At 33.6% G+C, this 23734-nt stretch overlaps 3 protein-coding genes across 4 annotated transcripts in view; 1 reads left to right on the plus strand and 2 right to left on the minus strand.

Moving 5' to 3' along the window:
- Positions 1-5215: 5215 nt before the first annotated feature.
- The window catches only part of LOC130626069 (carnitine O-palmitoyltransferase 2, mitochondrial-like), a 29720-nt gene continuing 11201 nt past the window's right edge, over positions 5216-23734 (plus strand). For both annotated transcript variants that reach the window (XM_057441177.1, XM_057441176.1), the window contains exons 1-12: positions 5216-5301; positions 12546-12615; positions 12943-12980; positions 15716-15915; positions 16062-16121; positions 16375-16472; positions 17243-17376; positions 18829-19031; positions 19288-19558; positions 20765-20991; positions 22614-22741; positions 23279-23504. In XM_057441177.1, coding sequence (XP_057297160.1) covers positions 12559-12615; positions 12943-12980; positions 15716-15915; positions 16062-16121; positions 16375-16472; positions 17243-17376; positions 18829-19031; positions 19288-19558; positions 20765-20991; positions 22614-22741; positions 23279-23504 — 1642 coding nt within the window. In that variant the 5' untranslated portion in view covers positions 5216-5301; positions 12546-12558. The remainder of the gene's footprint in view (positions 5302-12545; positions 12616-12942; positions 12981-15715; positions 15916-16061; positions 16122-16374; positions 16473-17242; positions 17377-18828; positions 19032-19287; positions 19559-20764; positions 20992-22613; positions 22742-23278; positions 23505-23734) is intronic.
- Positions 7719-8262, minus strand: LOC130625047 (uncharacterized). Its single transcript, XM_057440131.1, has 2 exons — positions 8169-8262; positions 7719-8059 (listed from the first exon to the last, which is right to left on the minus strand). The coding sequence occupies exons 1-2, from the start codon at positions 8260-8262 to the stop codon at positions 7719-7721; spliced, it is 435 nt and encodes a 144-aa protein (XP_057296114.1).
- LOC130625048 (uncharacterized) lies at positions 8709-9668 on the minus strand. Its single transcript, XM_057440132.1, has one exon. It carries the CDS (start codon positions 9666-9668, stop codon positions 8709-8711), a length of 960 nt encoding a protein of 319 aa, XP_057296115.1.

Genomic DNA, 23734 nt, shown 5'->3' on the forward strand with positions numbered 1-23734 from the left:
TTGAAAAGCTCTAGCTAAATGCTCTAACTCTTGATAAATCTGAAAACACTAAATAAAATATTGGTAGAAAGTCAGGGAGGTTCAGTTTATTTACATTTTTTGTTTCTTTTTTAAAAAAAGTCAGGTGAAAATTCGAAATCATACTGGGATACGCATTCGAAAAACACAATCAGGCTTAGAGTATACTCACGTTAAACTTATTGGAGAAACAAATGAAAAACGTAAATGGTTCTGTTTTAAAGCTTTCAAAGAACAGCGACAGAACAGGGATAATCACCGAGGACGAGGCAGTATAGTAATATATATATGTATAGTAATATAACAAATATAAACTGTGAAAAAGAAAATACTTCTTAAATTTTCTACACTTTCTTCTTAAAATACTCAGAACACAAGAAAAAAGTGAACACCAAGACTGCATATGCGTTTACAAATTCCCATATCTGTGGCAGAATATGCTTACAACAATATGCGTATAAAAAGAATCATGTATTAGAAAAGCCATATAAAAAAAACTAGTTTATTTATAAGAGCCCAACGTCCGATCCGCCACATTTTTAGAGACGGACAACTTACAAAAGAAGCAACAAGGATAACGGTTTCATTTTGCACACAAGCTTGCACGCATTTGTAATCAAAAAGGTGGAAAGGTCAAGCAGAAAGCTGTGACATAGCGATTCCTTCCCTTGTTTGACAAAAGAATTTCTGGTGCTTACAACATGTTACACGTAGTATGTTCATAAAACTACAATCAAATGGTCACGTGTAAATTCATGGAAAGAAAGGATGTGGGAGGGTTCTTTATATACATCCTAAGAAAGGGAAAACAGAACATTACAGTTTTATATTCATTAGAGTTACTGCTGGAAGAGACCATAGAAAAATGAAAGTTATACCAGTTCTATTAAATGCTCTTTTTACTGTATCGTTGGGCAAACAATTTCCATGGAAAGTTTTCTTTAGTATGACGTTGTTTGATGGAAACTTAGGTGATTATTTATGTTCCGAACCTGGTGAATACAAATACTGTTCGTGTTCGGATGATTGCATTATACATAACCAATGTTGTATTGACAAATTTTGGGAGACCAACTCTACAATTGGAATTGATAAATACAAGAAAAATCTCATCACTCGTAGCAAGAAATATTTGAAGGTAATGAAATACACTGCCAGAATTCCTATTTCGTCACTAAGAACGTTCAATAACAGATCAGTACAAGCGACTTATCGAACAATGGTGGCATCATGCCCAAGTGATTCAAATTTATTATTACAATGTACTTCAGAAGGTCAAACGCAGCCAGTGATTGGAAAAAGCGGATTTTTTTACAGAAATAGATATTGTGCTCAATGTCATGGGGTTTCTACGTATAGACATATAAACATTTCAATTGTATGCAATTCATACACGCCAACAAATACACATGGTGCACAATCATCCGACGTTGATCCAGTGCCTACAAATAGCTATGTTTCTCAACGAAGGTGTCAAATAACAGATTTCGAAAGAACTAACCCAAACTGCAGTGACTCTGGTGTGCAATATTGCAGTAACCATACAAATTCTTATTACGAAATGTGTTATTCTTATAAGGGAATTGTTGTTGGGGTAGGATTGGGGTACTTTATGAATTATCATTGCTTTTTATGTAATGGCCATAACACGTCTATGTTGCGTATGTGGCATTCTTATCAATGCAATCCAGATCCTGTCACTCATCTAGAACATGAAAGGTTGTCCTATATATCTCTCCAAAGTTGGTCAGTTATTTTTAACTTAAAGAGACAAGATTATTCTGTGCTGGTAAAAGAGGATACCTTCACTAAAGATAAACTTGATTTTAAATATTGTGAAAAAGGTGGGATGCTTGACGTTAAAAGTGGCAAATGCGTACCACTACAATGTCCTATTGGATATGAAATGATTGGTAATAACTGTGTCCTTTCAACACATCCTTTCACAATTAAAAAAGATGACAAACCATACTTAAGTCAGTGCTCACGTGAACGGTTTATGTACATTAAGTTAATTGAAACAGGAAACGAGAAAGCAATCAGAAACATGGTAATGTCGGTTACACAGAAGTACAGTCACAAAAGAATTATGTTATATAAACTGAAATTCTTTAAAAACTTATACTATTTCACATTACCTCGAAACTTTTCGTTCATGTCTATCCAGAAAGTAAGAGCAATTCTTCGAAAGTCAAGTATGTCACAAATCAAGAAGGTTGTTATATCCGAAATCAAACCAAAACAGATAAAAGCCATCGTATTTCTAGGATTTGATTTGAGAAGAATATTCCCAAAGAACGTTTATTGTGCTAAACCGCTCCTAATTTCAAATAGAAAAATAAACCGCGAAAACTTTTGTGAACGCACGCAATTGAAAGAAAATTCAATAATTTGGATAACAAAGAAAAAAGTTGTTAAATCTTCATATCGCTGTAAAGAATATTTTATGACAAGAAAATGCAAAATACAAAAACTAGCGAGAAAAAATTATATCATATTTAAAAATATGACTTTAAAACTACTTAAAACAAATGAGATATTAAATAGTAGTAGTTATACTCTTTACAAGGGTGGTGTGGGAGTATGTGTCAGACCAAAAAAAAGACATCGCCAACCAAAGTGGAAAAAGTTGTTTCGTGACGCAGAAGGATATGTCTCGATTATCTTTACCTCGATTAGTGTACTTTGTTACATCTGGTTTCTTCGTAGTCATTTAAAAAGAAGTAAGTTAAAATCGATACCACAGAAGAGCATCGCTACATTATGTATTTTTTTGTTGCTGACTGACCTGACATTTCTCTGTGTGACTTTCGCACGAAAAACCAAAACAACATGTTTCAGCATATCCATTACATGGCACTGGCTGTTGTTAATTACACATATGATGGTGTTCTTCATTTCATATGATTTTGTTACAACGTTCCGAAGCTCTTTGACGAACACAAGAAAAAACAAAAATAAATTCTTGCGTTACATAATCATAGCAGTAGACGTTCCTACTATTGTGGTGTGTTGTTTAGCAATTCTCGATCGCCTCAGTATCCTTGATATTTCCTATGGAGAAGAGGGGTCGTGTTGGATTGGGAATTTTAACGCACGTCTGTTTTCATACGTGTTACCAGTCGCATGTATCACATTTGTTTCTTTCGTGTTTCTGTTACTGGGAACTTTTAAAATACGTCAAGTCAATCGAGCAAGCCGTGAGTCAACAAGTAAAAATATGAAGAAAAGGTATAGTGCTGGGAAGGTGATGTTAAAGTTAGTTTTGATTCTTGGTATTATTGAGATCGTTGGCCTTGTTCAAATACGAAGAAGATTTTTAACACCCAAAGAAGAGATCTTTAACGCAATTTTTCAAATGTGCTTCACCTTGTTGAGGAGCAGCCGTGGTATCATTTGGATTGTACTATACTTTCTAAAAAGTTAAACCATGTTCGCTTGTATTTTTGTATTTATTGTGTGTAATTATATTAAATTATTACGCACAATTTATTTTTATATATATATATATTTTATTCTTATTACCGATGTAGTTTTCACATTTCACAAATTCCATTTCCCTGTTCGTACGATGTTGGTCATGCCAAATGGTTCTAAATGTCCTTCAAACAGAAATAAAAGTCGATTCTTTTTTTAGTCCTGTGCAGAACACCCCAAAGTTTTTTGCCGTTTTAATATGAGAGAGCCGTCTTCTCTCATATCAAAAAGGCAAAAAACCCTGGGGACGAGGGTGCTGTGCAGAATTGAAGCGCTAAAAAGGTAGATCACAAGTCATAACTTCCCAGACCATCCGAATATAAAAAAGTGAAAAGGGACCATGTTTCATTTTGAAGAATTTTGACGACTTAACCTTGTGACGGTGGCAGAAGTTAAACAACAGTCAACTTAAAAATTCCACATACAAAAGAAAAAATTCCACACTGACTGCTTCATTAAATTCTGCTTGAAGTTTTCTCTTGAACATCATCTATAATTGGTTATGTCAATTGTTCAAAAAAGAATGTGTTGAATGTTATACGGAACACAAACTCAGAAGAACTGGAAAGCAAAAAAAAAGCTCCTTTGAGATCAATAGTTTGTTGTAAATTTTAACAAAAGGAAATGAAACTGTGATTTGACGATTCTTCAGTTGTTGCACACGGATTTTAAATCTTCGTCCACTTAAAATGCGTAGATGAATGAGTGTTTTTTTCTTTCCGGTAACCTACGTATGCTGCAACCATAATACCAAATATAGTTCTTTGTATTTTTGAGGTAGATTATATATTCAAGCAGGGTTTATTTTTACCACCTATCAGAAAAAAAGGGAAAAGGGAATTGGCACACAAAGTGTAGCAAACAAATTTTTCTAGAAAATGCAAACAAACATATTTTATTAAGGTTTACCTTCCTGTCCAACATTTTTTTTTGGCTTTGTATTAGGATCGACACCCTTATAGTGGGAGGGATGTAATTTTTAAATTAATTACAGATCGTATGGCTCTTGCGTGCAATTTTAAAACTGTTTTATGTCCTCGTTTTATTATAGGGGAAAAACCTTGGGTCAAAATATGAGTAATGTCAAATGACATCTATAATGAAGTGGTTAAGTGGAATCTCGTGAATTCTTTAAAAAAATTATAAATGAAATAAATAAAAGAGACGGTCCTAAAGTAGTGATCACAAATAACACGTTTATATCACGTTTATAAGCATATTTGAGCTCAGGGTTAGTGAAAAAATTATTACAAGCATAACTGTAAGCCCTTTTTTTGCTGCAACAGTTATTGGGTTTGGAACGGTAATGGAAATAAGCATCTAGCATAATTTAAGCATCTTTTGTAATTATTGCTAAGCATACCCGAGCCTGATTTTAAAAATTCATATGCTAATAAAAAAAAACATGTATTTAACAAACGCACACGCCTATGTAGAGAGTCACTAGCGTTAGCACATTAATAACACATCAAATGAGCAAATGCACAATACATTCAAAATGACGAATGTGCAGTGTCCTTTTTTCTATTTGAAGAGAAGACTGCGAAAAAAATAATTAAAAAAGATTGAATATATAGCAGGATTACCTAAAGTCTTAGCTTTAATGTTTACCTATTTGTCCCGTACCTGATAAAATCCAGTTTTGCCTTGAAATTTATCTACGGAAAAGGTAACAACCAAATGTTACAGGGGGGAACGGGTCCGGGTAGTTTGCTTTGCTGAGAACCCACGATAATGGACTTTGATCCCCAGCAATAACAAAACAAACCTGTGAGCGAGGTGATAGTTAAGTTTGTCACTTTTCAAGTAAGTGATTACTGTCGTAAGATAATACTCAAATGTTATTTTCTTTTACTGAGTTTTTTCTCAGCTCAGTAGCTATCCAATAGCTGCATCCAAATCTAAATAAAAGGATGGCTGGATATATTGGGCCTTTCTCATGTGGTTAACCTACTTCCCAACGAATAATCAACTTATTACTATTTTTTTTAAATTCATGCATTTTATCAGGTATGAGGGGCTGGACACCCAATTCCCTCTCTTTTAGGAAAAAGGGGCCTAAAATAACTTTCAAAACGACACTTTGTGATGCTACTTATATCAGATAAAAAGATATTTGTCACAGGATTTTTTTATATTTTCTGCAGAAAAGTTGTCAAAGCGTGACAAAAGTGCATCGTTGCTTGCACCAAACAGTCAGGGTGAACTGATAATTAGCATGTAACAGAATATATGTAATTAGCCGATGCGGGATAATTAAACATCGGTGTAAAAAATCTGACAATTTTATTAAGTCTATCTTTGTTATACATTTTTCTGTTTCAATTTGTCAATTTGAAATTTCAACAATGACAAATTCTTTTCTTCAAAATGAAAAACTGCAACTAATCAGACTCTCCAAAAAGAAATTCAAATTCGAGATTTTGGATAATAAACGATAAAATTTGTTAAATTCATTATTAATCGATTTCGACAAAATACATCCTCTATATATTGTCCACAGGTTTTACAGTCATGTATCGCCTGCTTAGTACATTACTTGTTTAATAAAGGTATCAAAAGCCAGCTTGATTAAATTTATATATATACTGTATTTTCCGGTATATAACCCGCGGGTTATAAGTTGATTTTTATGGCTTCCACCATTGGTGCGGGTTTTAATGTGCTGCGGGTTATGTGATAAGTTTTATACTTTCTGTCATTTATTGTGAAATTTAAAGTTTATACATTCAATGAAGAAAATATTACCAACGGGATAAAATGCGTACATTAATATTTTATTTGTATTTTAACATTGCAAGTTAGTTACAATAATAATTGAGAATTGACACTCAATGATTTGTGTACCCTATTATTCTCCGTTTTCAAGGTCTACTTCAAATTTTCGAATCTTCTGGGCAAATGACGAAAATCTTCAAGCCGCAGGGCTTTTTGTTTTCTATTTGAAGTGTTTATGTGAAGCTGCGATGTTTATGAGAATGTTTCGTTTCTGTCATCAATGTCTAAACCTTCTGTATACAAGGTTGTTTTTTGTTCCTGTTTAAATCTATTTCAGGGTTCGCAAAGCTTGTTTTAGCGAAAGCTTCTGGGGCGCTGCCCCAGGCCCTGCTTGGAGGACTGACAGTGCCCCCTGAGGCCCCTAGCTGTATATTCAAATTTTCTTAGTAGGTCATGATGCTGCGCATCATGACCTAAAAGAAAATTTGCTAGATCTGCCCCTGATTTAAGTGCAGAACAGAATCTTGCATATAAAGAGTAGCGTACAGAAAAGTGCTAGCTAGAATATAGAGGCTCATTAAAGAGATTCACAACTTTTCTTAGGATGTTTTTGTTTATGCTCTCAGGTTGTAGAAAAATTTCATAGATACAAAACTACCAAATCCCATGCGATTTGGAAAGAGGATAAATTGAGGGTGGATTCAAATTAGAAAGACCCCAAACACCGGACATAGATTTTGGTTTTTCGGGCTGTCTGGAGTACTTATTCTCGGATCCAGGTTAACATGGTTAAAATATTTAAATTCAGCACCAAAATTTATAGAAACATGCAAATTTTCAAGTTTATACACCAAGTACAACTGCAGACCTTTCAATAAAAAGAGAGCAATTGCTCTTGCTCACGCAAAGGCTCGCCCAATTCTGAGCGATTAATTGCTCCCCCAATTCCAAAAAAGGTTTTCTTGCTGAGCAACATTAATTTATCTCACATGGAAATCAATGTTATCTTTCTTATTATTTACAGTAAAATAGAACCAAAATACAAAAAAAAACATAACATAAATAAAAGAGACTTTGTGATAAAACATGGGTTTATATTCTTATTCTATTTATTCGAATTGCCCGCCCAGTTTAAATTATTGTACCATTGGGGGAGCGATGTATGGCTCTGGTGTAATTTTTTTATTGATACATATGATATAGTCAAGGCACCTAAAAAATACGCATTTTCCCAAACTTTTGAATTTCTTTGTTTCAAGGTGCTCAGGAACAGACTCGAGAATGGAATCCAGACCAACATGTGGCTTTAAACATTCTATTTCCATTGCAGATATGGGGCCATTCCATTCAATCAAAAATCGTCGTATGGTTTTACCAACATAAAGGCGGAATTTTCCTTTGGTCTCGTAAATGCATCCATACCACTTTTGTATAACATTACTCTCCTCAGCAGGGTGACTTTAGCTTTTCCATAAGTCCAACAAAGGTTCTTCCGCTGTCATTTCCTATTGACTCTCATCGTCTTCCTCACTGCTGTCATCACTATTGTCGCTCTCATTGCTACTGTTTTCATCATCAGAATCTGTTGATTCTTCTTCTTCTTCATCTGTACTTTCTTCGATACTGCTGTCATTTCCATTACCTTTCCCAAATTTGATTTTCTTCTTTATTGTAGGTCTTTTTCCTGCTACAGATGGCTGAGTTCTTTTTCTGTTGAGACGTTTCTCCTCTTTTTGTTTTGCTTCTTCGTCTATTTTCTTTAACTTGGCGAGGTACTCTATTTCAGTAATAACTTTCGTTTTATGATCTATTTTCTTTCCTGGTTTTACTTGCTTTTCTTGAGGACCTTTCATTTTATTAAGAACTACATCTTCAAAACTTTTTTCTGAGGTCGGTGTGGTTGATGCGGGTGGCAAACACTGTGAAGCATCAATCAATGACCACCCACATTTTACCAGCAACAGGAGGTGGCATGGGTCCCATCTTTAGGCACTCGTAACACACAGTTGGACCAGAAACTGGAGTAGCAGGGTCAAAATCGTCCACCATACTTTACGTAGGAGTAGACGTTTCAGGCTCTGATGTAGATGGTTCTGTAGGCTCTGATATAGATGGTGCTTCAGGCTCTGATGTGGATGGTGCTTCAGGCTCTGATGTTTCAGCAATTCTCTCCTTCATCTTTGTTGGTGTTGTTGTGCTGGTTCTCAGCGACTCAAAGAGATCTTCCGGTTTACCAAGTTCCACCCATGCTTTATATCGTTTCAACAGCCTCGTATCAAAAGCTGTTTCAGGATACTTTGAGCGATCCAATGGTACAATTCCAGTTGCACGAAAACCTGAAATCATGTTCTTTTTCAATAAGCCATTATGCCAAACATTTGACAGTAGATCAACAAATGTTGCTTTGGAGATCGTTTCCTTTGGTCCTAAGGTGTTAACGCGGTTGTTTAATTCTTCAATCCAAAGTCTTTTAAGAGGTCCAAATCCACACACATCTAAAGGCGATCGGTAGCATGTGGTGGCAACTTCACTAAGGTAATTTCTTCTGCCTGGGGTAGTTCGATCAGTTCTACAGACACATGGGAGAGATGGCCATCATAGATTAGGAGAAGAGGACGGTCTTCAACCTGCTCAATAAATTTTTGAAACCACTGAAAAAAAATGTCAGTAGTCATCCAGCCATTTTTCGACACTCCATAGATTGTATTTGGGAGTGGTTCTTTCCCTCTCCATGTTGATTGAAAGTTGACCCCAGAGAATATGATGAGTGGGTCCAGAACTCGACCAACTGCACTACAGGCAGCTAATGTTGATATGTTTTCACGGCCTGCACCCCATGTCAGCTTGTTGGCAACCTTTCCTTTAGGTCCAATGACCTTCGCTCTTGATGGATCTGTTGGGAATCCCGACTCATCACAATTCCATACCTGTGCCGGAGTGTATTGCTTTTCATTGAACAATCTTTCTATTGTGTCATAAAAATCATAAATAATGAAAGGGTTGCTGGTCACAGATTTACGTGCAGCACAATTCATGTTGGCTTTTTTTTTGCTGAGATTATTCCTTTTCATGAATTGACTTAGCAAATTCTTTTCAGGGCGATCGTTTTTGAAGGGAGTTGTCATGTTATGTAGCTTTACATAGTCCTTTACAAAATCTTTTATTTGGCTACTGGAAGGGCTAAAACCAAGATTGCATAACGATGCAATACATTTTGCTAAATCACTTTCCTCTGTTGGGCTCAGTGTATTCTTTCGTCCTGATCCCACAAGTACTTTCCCCTCAGCTTTCTTCTTTATTCTTTGCCGTAAAACCGCCTCTGACATACTATATTTTTTGGAAGTTGGTCGTATTTGGCTTCCTGCTGATATTTCCGTTAATGCTTCTTCCATGTCAGCTTCATTCCACGATTTTCCTCTCCTGCATTTTTTCTTCTGCAATTTGCGTTTAGACATGACTGAGAGATAAGGTTAAAGCTCTAAAGAGAATCGTTTAAATTAATTATTTGCCAATCATTTATTTCACGAAAAAGAAATATAAAAAAGTTGAGAAAATGCTTACAAAATTGCTTCTATAGCCAAGGGTTACAGACAGTGTGGAGGATAATCGCTCAGTTTTGTAGCCTAAAATGAATCAAAAATAAAATTTTCTTTACAAATTGTTTGCTAACCATTCAATTCATAAAGAAAATAAACCAAAAAGAGGAGGAAGTGCTTACGAAATTGCCTCTATAGCCAAAGATGAAGGACAGTCAATGATAATACCTCAGTTCGTTAACCTGGAGTGAATTAAGAATATAATTGTGTAATATATAATATATTAATATATTATTCACAAAGAGCAGGAAGACAGACAAGAAAGTACAACATTGTTCACAACGCTAAAACAAAAATGTAAAAACTTACCTCTGCTTATAATATTCCAACAAAAATTATCCAATAACACCTAACACAACAATATATATATATAACCAAAAAAGCTCTTTAAAACTTTTTCCAATGGTAATAGTTATAATAGTATTCTAGCAAATAGTAAAGAAATACGTTAAAATCAATATCACAGCATCACAGTAACCTTTCACGCTTTATTCATGATTTAAATAAAGAAATTAGGTTACATAATAGCCTTGCGTATTTTTTGGTGACCTAGCAACTATTTGGGCACCTAAAGAAAACGCAACTTATATAGCGATATCTGCCCGAATTAAGCTGAATCTTTTTAGGCACATTTAAAGTTTAGCCACAGGAGAACCAAAACAAAGTGAAATAAAGCACGGAAAGCACATAATTACGCTCTTGTTGCAAATCTTGTGAGTGTGTGGGAAACCTGATTTCGACTTTTGCAGTTTCATATTAGAACATGTCTAATTATAACCCACCAACTGGCGATATATATGTTTTGAATAGTTAGCTACTTTGTATTATATTCCAAGTTGTTGATAAAGATAAAAGAACACAGAGAAACAATCTTTATTGTCAGTTTTGATGGTTGCGTATTTTCAAGAGGCCTCTGCCTTGCGTATTTTTTAGGTGCCTCGACTATATTGTAGGATTGCAACTGCCTCTATTAGTAGCCAAACTTTTAATGTTTTTTGTAGAAATGACCACACAAATTAACTGCAGTGGAATTTTTTTACTGCAGTTAGATATTACAGTAAAACTCTTACAAGATTTAAAAACTTAAAATTACAATAAATCCTGTTCTAATAACCTTTTGATATTCTAAATTTCCTATGTTATATATAATTTTTGCTGAAAAATTCAAATATGCCACTTATTTTTCTCAAAAGTTTCTTGTTTTTTTTTCAAAATTTGATAATGTTAACCCGGATTCATTAATTGGAACACAAAATGATTAAATAGAGTTGCCTACTTTGGCATATTTATTTGCAATAATGAACAACCAAGTCATAACAAATGCTGTGAAGGTGTATGCACATGATTTAGATGTTTGGGGGCCATATGAAGGCAAAAAGCCTTGCCTCTTGTCTGGAATGTTTTTTAAGCGTTAAAATCTGAAGAAGTGAAATACCACCTGTAAGTAACTGTCATCGAAGTAAAGAAACACATTAGGCCTATTGTTTTAAAGCAAACAACATCACAGAAATATTAGTCACCAATCACTTTTATATTCCTGGATTAGCAAAATTCCATTTCAATACAGACAAAAACACTAAAACTCAAAACTGTTGAAAATAGTAAACCATCAGGGTTTCAATCTTCAAATTTTTGTGTGAGCACTGAAGTGAGTGATGAAGTGCCATAGAAAGTCTCACCTCAGGATGCATCATAAAAAATATATCCTATAAGTCATGCTTAAAGAAAAAAGTTTAGATGCATTTAATAGACAATTTTCTGTATATTTACATGAATTTTTTTTGGATTCCTTACACCAAAGTTTTAGCTTTGTACAATTTTGTAGAACTTTTTTTGTATTTAATTTTGTATTTAAAAATAGTGGAATTTTTATTCACGATAGGTAAAAAGACCCAAACTTTAAATTACAATATTCTCTGAACCACTAGGGATTAAAGGTAAAACTTTGTTGGTTATTTTTATAGCTACAAATAACTGGTGCAAAAATGGACAAAATCCATGACATAAAGATGAATCCATGCGCTGGATGATTTGGTATGAAAGAATCCTAATATGTCATTTAAGCAAAAAATATTATGTTAATCAATTCACCTTTATAATATCTATACACTGATAAAGTTTAAATACACATCCCTTAACAGTTCTAAAATTACTGATGACAGAAAATGTCAAAATTTGCTATTGCTTAAATATGACATCATAATTTATGCAGCATAAATAAATTTGAAATTCTTTAAATGTGAATATCTTCAGAATGAAAAGAACTTTTTAAAAATTTTAAAAAGACTTGTTAATCCACTTTTTAAGCTCTATATTATAAAGCCAACATCATTTTATTCCTCAGGTTCCCTTTACCATTAGTAAAGCCATTACAATGCACTTAAAACTGTAAGGCAAAATAACTTGGAAAAGAGGTGGTGGTATCAGTCATTTTTCACCGCTAGGGTAACTAGGGACAACCTGAGACCAAATTGGGTAGGTTTCCTAAACCTGAGTGGCCAAATTTGTTTCAGAATGGACAGGTGGTCCTATACAATTCCATTATCAGTGTTTCAAGCTCTACACAATAAAGTTAATGTGTAAACAAATTTCCAAAAAACATATTTTGGATTTAACCTGGCAGACGTCATCAAAATTTAAGTTATGGTTCTCTTTTCCAATGTACTTATGCCTAAGTGGATTTTTCCAAGGGTCTTCGATATGTAATTGTTTCTAACTGGTTGTTTTTTATTGTAGAGCTACAAGAAGCATGTTTAATGTGGCAAAATCACAGAGGTGCTGGAGAAAATATGGACATGTATTGAAGGTATGCTTAATAATATTTAATGTTTTATTTTGAAGGTGAATTTGTGTGATTGTAACGTTTTTTTGTGTGATTACAAACTTTTATAGCATTTAAAATTTGCAAAATAAAACTTTTAAAATACTTTTTACTTCTGCTTTTAAACTGTATGTACCATCTATATACTTCTTTCACCTAAACCAACCCCTTTTCAGTTAAATTGCAATGCTCTGGAAAGTGTACTAATTGTTGTTGATGCTTGATTTTGTTTGCACAATTTCTAAAATCTGAACCCTTTATTTGTCAGACCAATGTGTAAAATTTGCTGAAATAATTTTATCAATGTTTTAGATTGCTCCTTCAATATCTTCATTCTCAACATCTTCAAGGTAGACAAATTTTTTCAAATTTTGATTAGTTTTGCATATTTACAGTACAGTCCAGATGTAAGCGTACGCGTACGCTCAACTTGCAAAAATAATTGCTTTCATTAAAAAAAACAATAGGATAGCGAGTTCCTTTCAAATTGCGCGAAAATAATTGCTTCGTGTTAAAAACAAAAGCATAGCGAGAAACATTGTTTAAAAACAATACTCTGCGCGAGAATAAATTAAACGCGACGGCCATTGAATTTTAATTTTTTTTAACAATGAAACTAATTATAGTAACGCGATTTTAATCTGATATATTTAAAATCACAAGCTCTTACTTTCAAAATGCGATCTATCGCCGTTTTTTGTTTTTAAACTTTTAAAATGCGATCTAAAATTACATTTCTATAGCCGTTTTTCGTTTTTAAACTTTTAAAATGCGATCTAAAAAAAAATATCTATCGCCGTTTTCCGTTTTAAAACTTTTATAATGCGATCTAAAATTACATTTCTATCGCCGTTTTTCGTTTTAAAACTTTTAAAATGCGATCTAAAAAAACATTTCTATCGCCGTTTTTCGTTTTTAAACTTTTAAAATGCGATCTAAAAAAAAAATTTCTATCGTCGTTTTCCGTTTTAAAACTTTTAAAATGCGATCTAAAAAAAAAAATTTCTATCGCTGTTTTCCGTTTTAAAACTTTTAAAATGCGATTTAAAAAAACATTTCTATCGCCGTTTTTCGTTTTTAAACTTTTAAAATGCGATCTAAAAAAACATTTCTATCGCCGTTTTCCGTTTTTAAACTTTTAAAATGCGATCTAAAAAAACATTTCTATCGCCATTTTTCGTTTTTATACTTTTAAAATGCGATCTAAAAAAAAAATATCTATCGCCGTTTTCCGTTTTAAAACTTTTATAATGCGATCTAAAATTACATTTCTATCGCCGTTTTTCGTTTTAAAACTTTTAAAATGCAATCTAAAATTACATTTCTATCGCCGTTTTTCGTTTTAAAACTTTTATAATGCGATCTAAAATTACATTTCTATCGCCGTTTTTCGTTTTAAAACTTTTAAAATGCGATCTAAAAAAACATTTCTATCGCCGTTTTTCGTTTTTAAAGTTTTAAAATGCGATCTAAAAAAACATTTCTATCGCCGTTTTTCGTTTTTAAAGTTTTAAAATGCGATCTAAAATTACATTTCTATCGCCGTTTTTCGTTTTTAAACTTTCAAAATGCGATCTAAAAAAACATTTCTATCGCCGTTTTTCGTTTTTAAAGTTTTAAAATGCAATCTAAAAAAATTTTCAATCTTTGTTAAAATAAAATAATTTCTATCGCGTAAAGGCTTTATTTAACCCGCGCAACCAACAATGCCTTCTCGCTAGTCTATTTAGTTTCCACGCAAAACCTTTGTTTAATAAAAATATTAAACAATGGCTCTTCGTGTCACATTGATAGAGTTGATAACATTTGCAATTATGCTATTGGGAATAGTTATGTTAACACTATTTAACAATAGTTACGCGCAGTTATAATAAGCTATTTTTTCTTCAATAATCTTTTGTTTATTACGCGCAAGTTAATGACTTACAAGACTCGCAAGATAATTAATAAGAACAAAAGACAAACAACTACCGCCTCCGAGAAAAAGGTGTGAAACTTGAGCGTACGCGTACGCTTACATCTGGACTGTACTGTATATGCACGCTGTTATTTTGAATTAATTATTTTCTACATAAAGACTTATTTCCTCAATTAAGGGTTCCCCTATTAACTTTTAGAATTATATTTTCCCCAAGTTGCACGCTAATTGCATATTTGCAACACCACAACAAATATTAAAATAAATAATAAAATAATAATAAAAAAGGCTGTGAATAATAAACAAAATGACAAACTGGCAAACTAACCTAGAAATAAAAAAATCTTCACTTAATTTTTGAAGATTTGAACTATGTACAAATTTCTAAGGCATTCCCAACCCAGTAATCTTTCATCCCCCAGTCAATGATATCCCCTTTTTATTTACAAACTCATACCCTCCTCATTTATAGGCAAATTTAAAATGATCCAACCAAATAATTTTAGCAGGTTCACATTATGAGTAGTGAAATATGGCTGTCAGAAGAAACAAAACAGTTGTTGTCAGTTCTTGCTACAAATTTACAGCTGACACATCTACTTCAGCTGATTTCATTTTTATTAGCTGTATCTAAAAACAGTGATTCTAATCCAATTTATTTAAAGTTAACAAAAATTGTTGGGATGAAATGTCAGTCACCTCATTTATACATCAAGAAGCCAAATTTTATCTACCAGGAACTTTAAATTTTTTTCAAACGACTTGACAAAGTGTCCTCTGAAAAAAAACTACTGGAAGTCTAAAGCTTTTAGTAACTTATTTTTGATTAAAGCAGGGTGCATGACAGATCTTGCAATTTTTGTGGCACCTGAATGAGTGTAGCATATTTTCCGAAATAGTTTGAGGGATAAAATCTTTCCGGGTTATTTTTTTATCTTCTACAAACAAAGTATTTCAAACATTGTCAATAGATCTAAAATTGCAAACCATCCAGCTGGAAAAGCTGTATGTTGTAGTACTAGTTACTTCAGTATGTAATAAAATACTAAAAAATTTTGTCCTTGGTCAGGACTAAACTTACAAGCTCTGTTTACCTGTAAATTTAAGGCAATATTTTTCTGTACCGACAAGAAAACAGTTATAATATAAACGTTTTGTTTATTGTAGGCACAAAAATGATTCTGAATATTTGCAAAATAGTCTCGTTCCCACAATGCATTTTCAAAAAAGTTTACCTCGACTTGCCATCCCAAAACTTGAAGACACATCACAGCGATATCTCATGGCACAGAAACCTTTATTGACACCAGATCAGTACAATAAAACAAAAACGATTACAGATAACTTTTTAGGATACGAGGGACGAGGTACAGTACCCTTTTTGTTTTTTACATTTTAGCAAAAATTTCAGAATACATATAATAATTAAAAACTTTTTTCTTTGTGCTTGACAAATAAAGTTATTTTTTAAAACAGCTTCATGAATCAAATACAAAAGATTTTTTTTCTTTAGCATTGCACGCAGAATTGGTTGAACAAGACAAATCTATGAGGCATACTAGTTATATATCAGGCAAGCATTTATCTGATTTTTAACGATGAATAATGCAACCTATGCCGTACCTTGTGTCCTATGTGCAGACCCAAAATTCTATGTTAGCAGTTATGATCAATCTCTTTTCTAATAAGACAGTTCCCAACTGGAATGCTGATGTGTAAACAAAGCAGGCAGGCAGTTACATTTTATGTCTGCAGTTTTTGTTAGTGTGAAATAAATTGATCTATAGAAATACTTATTACTGATCAAATATGATTTAACTATCTAGCACCGTGGTTTGATATGTATTTGAAATATCGAGATTCTATTGTGCTGAATCATAACCCCTTTATATTGACAACAGATGATCCGAATACAACTGATCAGGTAGCATTTCTTTACGTTTTTAGCATTAGTTACTCTCTAAATAAGTATTTTTTAATCAAGTTAATCAGCAATGTAAATGCTTCATTGTAAAGTATTTCACTCAAAACCGTTTGTTTTGGTTCAAAAACAGTAAGTGGGTTGCCACGCTTCCTTAAAACTTCAAAATTTGAAGAGTCAATCCTCCTCATCCTTGAAAAAGTCTTTTTAAAACTCCTTCAATAAGTGCTCCTCTTTTGTATTTGAAATGGCAGCCGGATTGAGACTTGTGGTAAGGATGCATCAAATAGCGATGCCCATGGATATGCACAACGGAAGAAATCTGCTGACTGGAATATTGACGATGACGATAAAGAATTTTCTCCCCAATGTTCCCTTTAGTCAGAGCCAGAATGTGTCAAAAAAAGTGTCATATGTTTGTGTTACAAGCGACTTTATATGTCAAAGTTGAAAAAATTCAGTCTCACAAGGCGCACAGTCTGATTTGCTGACATCAGCAGTTTGACATGCAGCAATTTCTCTTTGTTTTGTTTTTGTTTTTGTTTGTTTGTTTGTTTTGTTTGTTTTTTTTGTTTTTTTTGTTTGTTTTTTTTTGTTTTGTTTTGTTTGTTTGTTTTTGTTTTTTGTTTTTTGTTTTTGTTTTTTTTTGTTTTGTTTTTTGTTTTTTTTGGGGGGGGGGTTCTGTGTTTTTATTTAACAAATGATAGAAAATTTTCAAACTTAATTTTTGTTCTGCAGAACTACTAGCTTTTTACAACTTTTTTTCGTTTAAGATCACCAGAGCAACTAAATTGATTCATGCTGCTCTTCGTTTCAAGAAAAGTTTGGATGCTGGTAACTTAGAACCTGATGTTTACCATTTGAATCCAAAGAAAAGTGATACACAGTTATTTCGAAGATTGGCCAGGTATAACGTCTTCTATGAATGATTCAATTTGTTGTGTAACTTTCTTCCATGAGTAAAACGATTCAGTTTCTGGTAACTCGAACCTCACAGAGTGTGAGGAAAATAGTTGTATTGACGAATATACGAGTTAAACGAAGCCCTAAGTCTAGTTTAGTCAAAACTGAGATAATAGTTCGAGTTAAAGCGGGACTGTAGTAAATGAAAAAGATGCAATCTTGGCAATGGAGAGGGCGAACAAACAAAATTGAGTTTTTCGAGACAAGCAACATTTGTATCTATCTTTATTACGTCAAAAATATCGGACATCTATCTAATCCTTTTCTTAGAAAAACATTTGAGTTATCTGAAGAAATTAGCCTCTGTGTGACCAAAAATAGGGCAAGTTATGTAAGGTTCGAGTAAACCAGAGTTTTATAAAAAAATGTTAAGGGAAGTTTAAAGGACCCAAGAAAATGGTTGGATAATGCAAGTTTGCGTTATCTGGCATTCCGAGGTACCGGGATTGCTGTATATCCAAATATATAAGGATTGCTGTCATCGCTCCTGCAAGCTGAAAACAATGGACTGGGGAAGGTTTTTCAGTTCTTGTGTTTCAAAAGAAAAACCATTGTTTGAAAAGTTTTGCTTACTTTCTTGCGTTGTATGAGCATATAAGCTATGTAAGCAAATATAAGCTGAGATTCGTCAAAATTTTGATGATACGCATGATTTAAGGCTGGATAAAATAAAATTGTATGTTTTTAGAGAACATTTTCCTAAGCAAAACATCTGTATGCAACACTACATGAACAAAGATCAAATGAAACAAAATATTAAGAGCAATGTCTGTTTGTAAAACGAAATCAATTTGGCATTTGTCAATATGTCTTCTACTCCTGTTTTTTAACAAACTTCAAAAGTGACTAAGTTACGTATGGAGAACAAAAACAAACAAAACTGATAAATAAGAATGAAATTGGAGATAAAGGCTTAATAAGAAAATTAAACATATGAGCCTGACGTCCGTTGCCACAAGTAGTAATTTTGGTTCTTTCTGTATGTGATTTACACAATTCCAACTTTATCAAAGTTCACGTGTCAATGTTTACAGCTTAGGACTTCATATATATGGGTTTTTGGTTAAATTTAAACCGTCAAGCTATGCTAATTGTTGCTGACGTCAGCGTTTTTTCGATATTTCAGCACATGGTGGGACTTGACGTAGAATATTCCGTAATCCTGGCATGTTAGAAAGTACGACTGGCGCATTCTAAAAACTGCTCAGCATACACAAAAGCTAGTTGCTGGTTTATGGCGAATTGATGGACTTTGCCATCTTTGAAAATTGCCCGGAAAACTGCTATTGTGCCGAATTTATTTTGTTGCTTTTTGTAGTAAAATAGTAGTTAGAAAACATGAATTTTGAGACTAAATTTTTGTGAAGATTTAGAGGTAAAATGATTTTTTTTGTAGAATGACTCCCAGCTCGTTATCATGGTATATGGCGTATTTATTCAAAGCATTTCCATTGGATATGTCGCAATATGAACATTTATTCAACTCAACACGAATTCCGAAGCAAGAAAAAGATGAGTTAAAGAAAGTCGAAGGGGGTCGAGAAATTCTTGTGATTAGAAATGGAAATATTTTCTTGTTTGATGCAATCAAAAAAGATGGTATGTACACACGGACTTTGTTCATTTTGGAATTATTTTTAGACAGATAAGTTGGAAAATAAAAAAAATATGCTAAAGCTATCTTTCCACTGCAAACTGGCAAGCAAATCCTAAGTAACATTGTGATCAGTCATTAGTGGACTAGGGCTTTGGTAAAACTCAAACACTACTATTATATTGCTAAGAGTATGTTTTTGTCCGTGCAGGAAGCGCGTTGTAGATACAATGAACCCATGTTTGACTTTTATTTGTATAGGCAGCCTTGTTTCGAGAGATGATATTCACGCCAATCTTTCCGCCATTTTGAAAGCTAGCAACAACAAAGTTGAACATCCTTTAGCCATCTTGACAGCAGAAAAACGTAATACGTGGGCTCAGCTTCGACAGCACCTTGAAACTGATCCGAAAAATGCCGAGTTGATTCACCGATTAGATTCGGCTTTGTTTATGGTTGGACTCGATGATCGCGACTGTTTAGATGAATATGACGCTACCGAAATGTTTTTGTACGGTGACGGCAGCAGCAGGTACTGTTGTTGACACCATACCCTATTCACACAAAAAATCAGATCTGAGTGACAAAATTTTAAGGCCGGCTTTGTTTGGGCCAATAAATTATATTTGTAGAATAGGCACGTCAATATCGTGATTTTAACTTATCGGTGAAAATGGTCGGCAAAAATGTTTTTCTAAATGACAAATATTTTTGTCGTCCAGCAGTTTTTGCCGATTATTTTGGTCATTTATATCTTTTGTCGATTCTTCAAAATCTATAAAGGAATGTGGTGTTATTTCTGGGCATTTGATATTAACTAAGTATAAAACCATCTTCCATTTCTGCCGGCAAACTTGAGGTGTCGTTGCTACTGACGTTTCCTGTCACGAATGATCGAATTTTTTTTTTTTTAAAAAAAAGTTCGTCGCTATCGCTACGACTGTTGAAGAGATAGAAAGCGACGGCGAGGACAAATGAAAACAGAGGATCAATATAGCCGAGAAAAAAAAACCTGCTTCTTTTTTTTCTTTTCTTTTTCCTTAGTCTTTTTGTTGAGGATCAAAACAGTTGAAATGTTCAAATAACAGAGAGAAAAAATCAATGAAATTAACTGATTTATATATTTTTCAATGTCCTTTTGTTCTTGTTTTTATTGAAAAAAAAGAGCGTTGAAAAATTAAAATCGGCAAAAAGGACTAAGTTATGGAAATTTACTAACTTTGTTGTGACTTTTCTTGCCAATTTTCCTTGCTGGCTTTCTTGTCAACTTTTTTGCCGATTTATTTTCACAACTAAGGCTTGCTTTAATAAAGTCTTTTTTTTGACTTAATCGACTCCAATTGGTTTTCATGAGTGCTATAGACAGAATATCTCTTTCTCTTTCCTCTGAGGTTTGTCCTTCATTTTGTAACCCTGCTTTTTTACGTCACTTTCTCATTAAAAAATATCAGAGAAGGAAAAAATCTCGTAATTATACATCTCTTCTGTGTAAAAATTAACACCAAATAAATAACTTTACTTGAATCTCTCTGTTTACTTTTTCGTAAATTTAGTCAGTAAGAGACATTTTGAATATTGTTGATGTTTGCTTGACTGGTGTTAACAACGATAATCTAAACCAACATGGAGTTGTTGAAATGTTTTCTTTAATTGCATTAAAAAGCTTCATGGAAATTTTTATGACGAACCAAGTATGTAAAAATAGCAAAGGAAGTAACTACTTTTATTTTTATTTTAGATGGTTCGACAAATCTTTTCACATGGCAATCTCAAAGAACGCCAAGATGGCGATCAACTTCGAACATGCGTGGGGAGATGGAGTAGCAGTCGTTCGATTTCTTAACGAAACAGTTCAAGCTTCCTCATCAGATACCTACACTCCCAATGAAAACGCTGATGCTTTGCTGACGGTGCAGAAATTGGATTTTGACTTAGATAATAAAATGAAAACTGCGATTGAAAAATGTGAGTTAATCCCGAATTACTGTACTGCATCTAATATCATGTTTATGACAGCTTGACTTACACCTACAACTCTTTCTGAAGACGAGTTGTAGGTCGTCATGAAAACTTTTCGGAATAATGATTCTATTTAAAAAAATTACTATTATTTATTCAAGCCATCTATACTTTTTAGGAACAACATTTTAACCTTAGTTGCTAATTTTAAATGTAACCCTAAAGATGCTAAGTATAAGCGTAATTTATATTTATTCGCCCTTGGAAAAATCCACGTGGTCACCCGTCAGTAAATTGTCAACTTTGCGGGGGACCCGAAATGAAGCTACGGGCAACCATTTTAAACACACAAAATACAGTTATTTTTTAATAGACTAGTCATTAGCTCCTGACACATTCCACAGGATATTGCCCGTTAGACATATTTCCAGCATAGTTTTTCGTGCTTTCTTGCCGCCTGGGAACATAAAGTAAAGAAATTACTTGGATGGAGGTTATGATTATAGGTGCAATATAATGGTGTTTTCGATTACAATACGACTGGTTTTTAGGTTGATTCACAGATAGACAGTGTAATTTTTAATAAGATTTGAGCTTAACACTTGCTATTTTTCAGCACAAATATGCTGGTTTAAGCTGTGCTTAATTTTCCAAATTTTTAACCTGATCATATGCTTAAGTGTTTGAGTCTAATCTTAGCTTCAGTCCATGTTAACTGTACTATCTTGGTTGACTATAAAATGTGTTCTGACGCACTAAACAGTAAACGTGATATACTCTAAGCCATATGGATGGAATCTCCATATAGAAAATTACAATCTCATGCAAAGTATTCACGAAATATCTCAGTGCATCTTATCATATTATAAAGAAAATCTTGGTCTTTTTATTATACCGTAATTCCTTTTTTTAGCCCTTGGGGGGCTTATTAAATTCTGGAGGTTTCAGACGCGGGGTTTAATAGAAGGGGGGGGGGGGTTAAATAAATAATATAATTTTAAACACACTTTCTGTTTTTTCAAATTAATACATAATGTTAACTTCATCTGTTATATCATCATCTTCATCTAACAGAAGAAGTTCTATGATGGGCTGGTAGTGCCTGGAACAACACAGCCCGTTGTAAAAAAAACATAGATATTTTGCAAACGAAACTTAGGTAGAAAAATTAAAGCTGCAGCATATGGATATCGTTGTATATGACGTTAAAGCAACAAATAATATCGAATTTCTTTGACTACTTTTACTTTTTTAAAAATAAGTACGAAAAGTTTGTTACTACAAGACATTATCAACGTAAATTTACGTTGATAATGTCTTGTAGTAACAAGACGAAATATCCGTTAAAATAAAATAAAAACAATGTCATCATGAATCAAACTTCTTGTACTTATTTTTATTGTGAAGTTATATACCCGAATTAATATATTTTACTTTTTTATTTTATTTTTAATTTTTAATTTTTTTTTTATTTTATTATTTTTTTTTTTTTTTGGGGAGGGGGGCTAAATAAATGGAGGGGGCTAAATAACTTTTGTCTCTGGAGGGGGGGGTTATTAGAAGGGGGGGCTAAATAAAGGGAGGGGGCTAAAAAGAGGAATTACGGTAGTTTTGTTTATTTCTCACAGCACAAGAAGAGTTCAATCAACGAGTTAAAACACTAACAATAAATGCAATCAGGATGGAAGAATATGGAAAGAATTACTTGAAAACCAAAAAACTTAGTCCTGACGCTGTCATGCAGTTAGCTTTTCAAGTAAGTATCTCTTCTGTTAAAGCACACATACTGTCGCGTCTTATCAAAAAGTTTATTGAAAGCCGTGTGACCATTAACAACCGTCTGACGTTTCATGGACAAAATATGTTTTAAACGTACCCGCGCGAAATAAATAGTCACAATCATGTAACCACTTCGACCTTTCTACGACGGGTTAAGAACATATCCAGGCTAGGGTCAAACAAAAAGCTGTACCGCCATAATTCCTAAGGACTAGGTTGTCTAAAAAGTGTCCCCGTGCTTTAGAAAGAGGATAAGTTGGACATATTTAACGGCACCAAAATTAAACCATCTAGATCTCATCCATAGCCCCACAGCCACTAAGCTTTCAAAAAGTTATTATTTTTTGAACATTTTAACGGGTGTTTCAAGAACGCAAGCTTTCTTTGAAGATATGACCAAACAACACGTATCCTAAAAGTGTTAATAACCAGAGCTTGTAACTATTTTTGTAACGCCATTTTTTCTCTTAAAAAGAGGGCGTAAATATATGTCTGACCTAATATTTATTTTTAGATTGCATATTATCGCCAGCACGGTAAGCATGCAGCTACATATGAAAGTTGTTCAACGGCTGCGTTTAAACATGGACGAACTGAAACTTTGCGACCATGCACGGTTGCTACTGTTGCTTGTGCTGAGGCGTTTGAACCCAACCATTCCGCAAGCGTGGAAGAAATGCAGGCGTTGCTTAGCAACACATCAAAAATGCATGGTCAGTTAACGAAAGAAGCGGCTATGGGTAAGTAGATTAAATTTTTGTAGGTTAAAGCATTTCTCTTCTCGAACAGTTATAACAAAGTTTATTTTTTTTAAAGGAAAAGTCCACTTTGATCGCATAGCGCCATGTCTTAGCGCACGGTCGTGCACCGCTTGGAACAAAAATCCGCGTTAAAAAAACTCAAAATAGCGACGATTTAAACAAATCCATTGTTCGAAATCATTGAATTGTGTCATTATGCACTGAAACTC

Source organism: Hydractinia symbiolongicarpus, chromosome 14 (assembly GCF_029227915.1).
Source record: "Hydractinia symbiolongicarpus strain clone_291-10 chromosome 14, HSymV2.1, whole genome shotgun sequence".
Lineage (NCBI taxonomy): Eukaryota > Metazoa > Cnidaria > Hydrozoa > Anthoathecata > Hydractiniidae > Hydractinia > Hydractinia symbiolongicarpus.

What these genes read in the sequence shown, in the direction of transcription:
- LOC130625047 (XM_057440131.1), bottom strand. Translation starts at nt 8,262, where the DNA reads ATGGTGGACGATTTTGACCCTGCTACTCCAGTTTCTGGTCCAACTGTG. An exon ending in CATGCCACCTCCTGTTGCTG is followed by an intron (nt 8,060 to 8,168) that starts GTAAAATGTGGG and finishes ATAAAATGAAAG; the next exon opens with GTCCTCAAGAAAAGCAAGTA.
- LOC130625048 (XM_057440132.1), bottom strand. Translation starts at nt 9,668, where the DNA reads ATGTCTAAACGCAAATTGCAGAAGAAAAAATGCAGGAGAGGAAAATCG.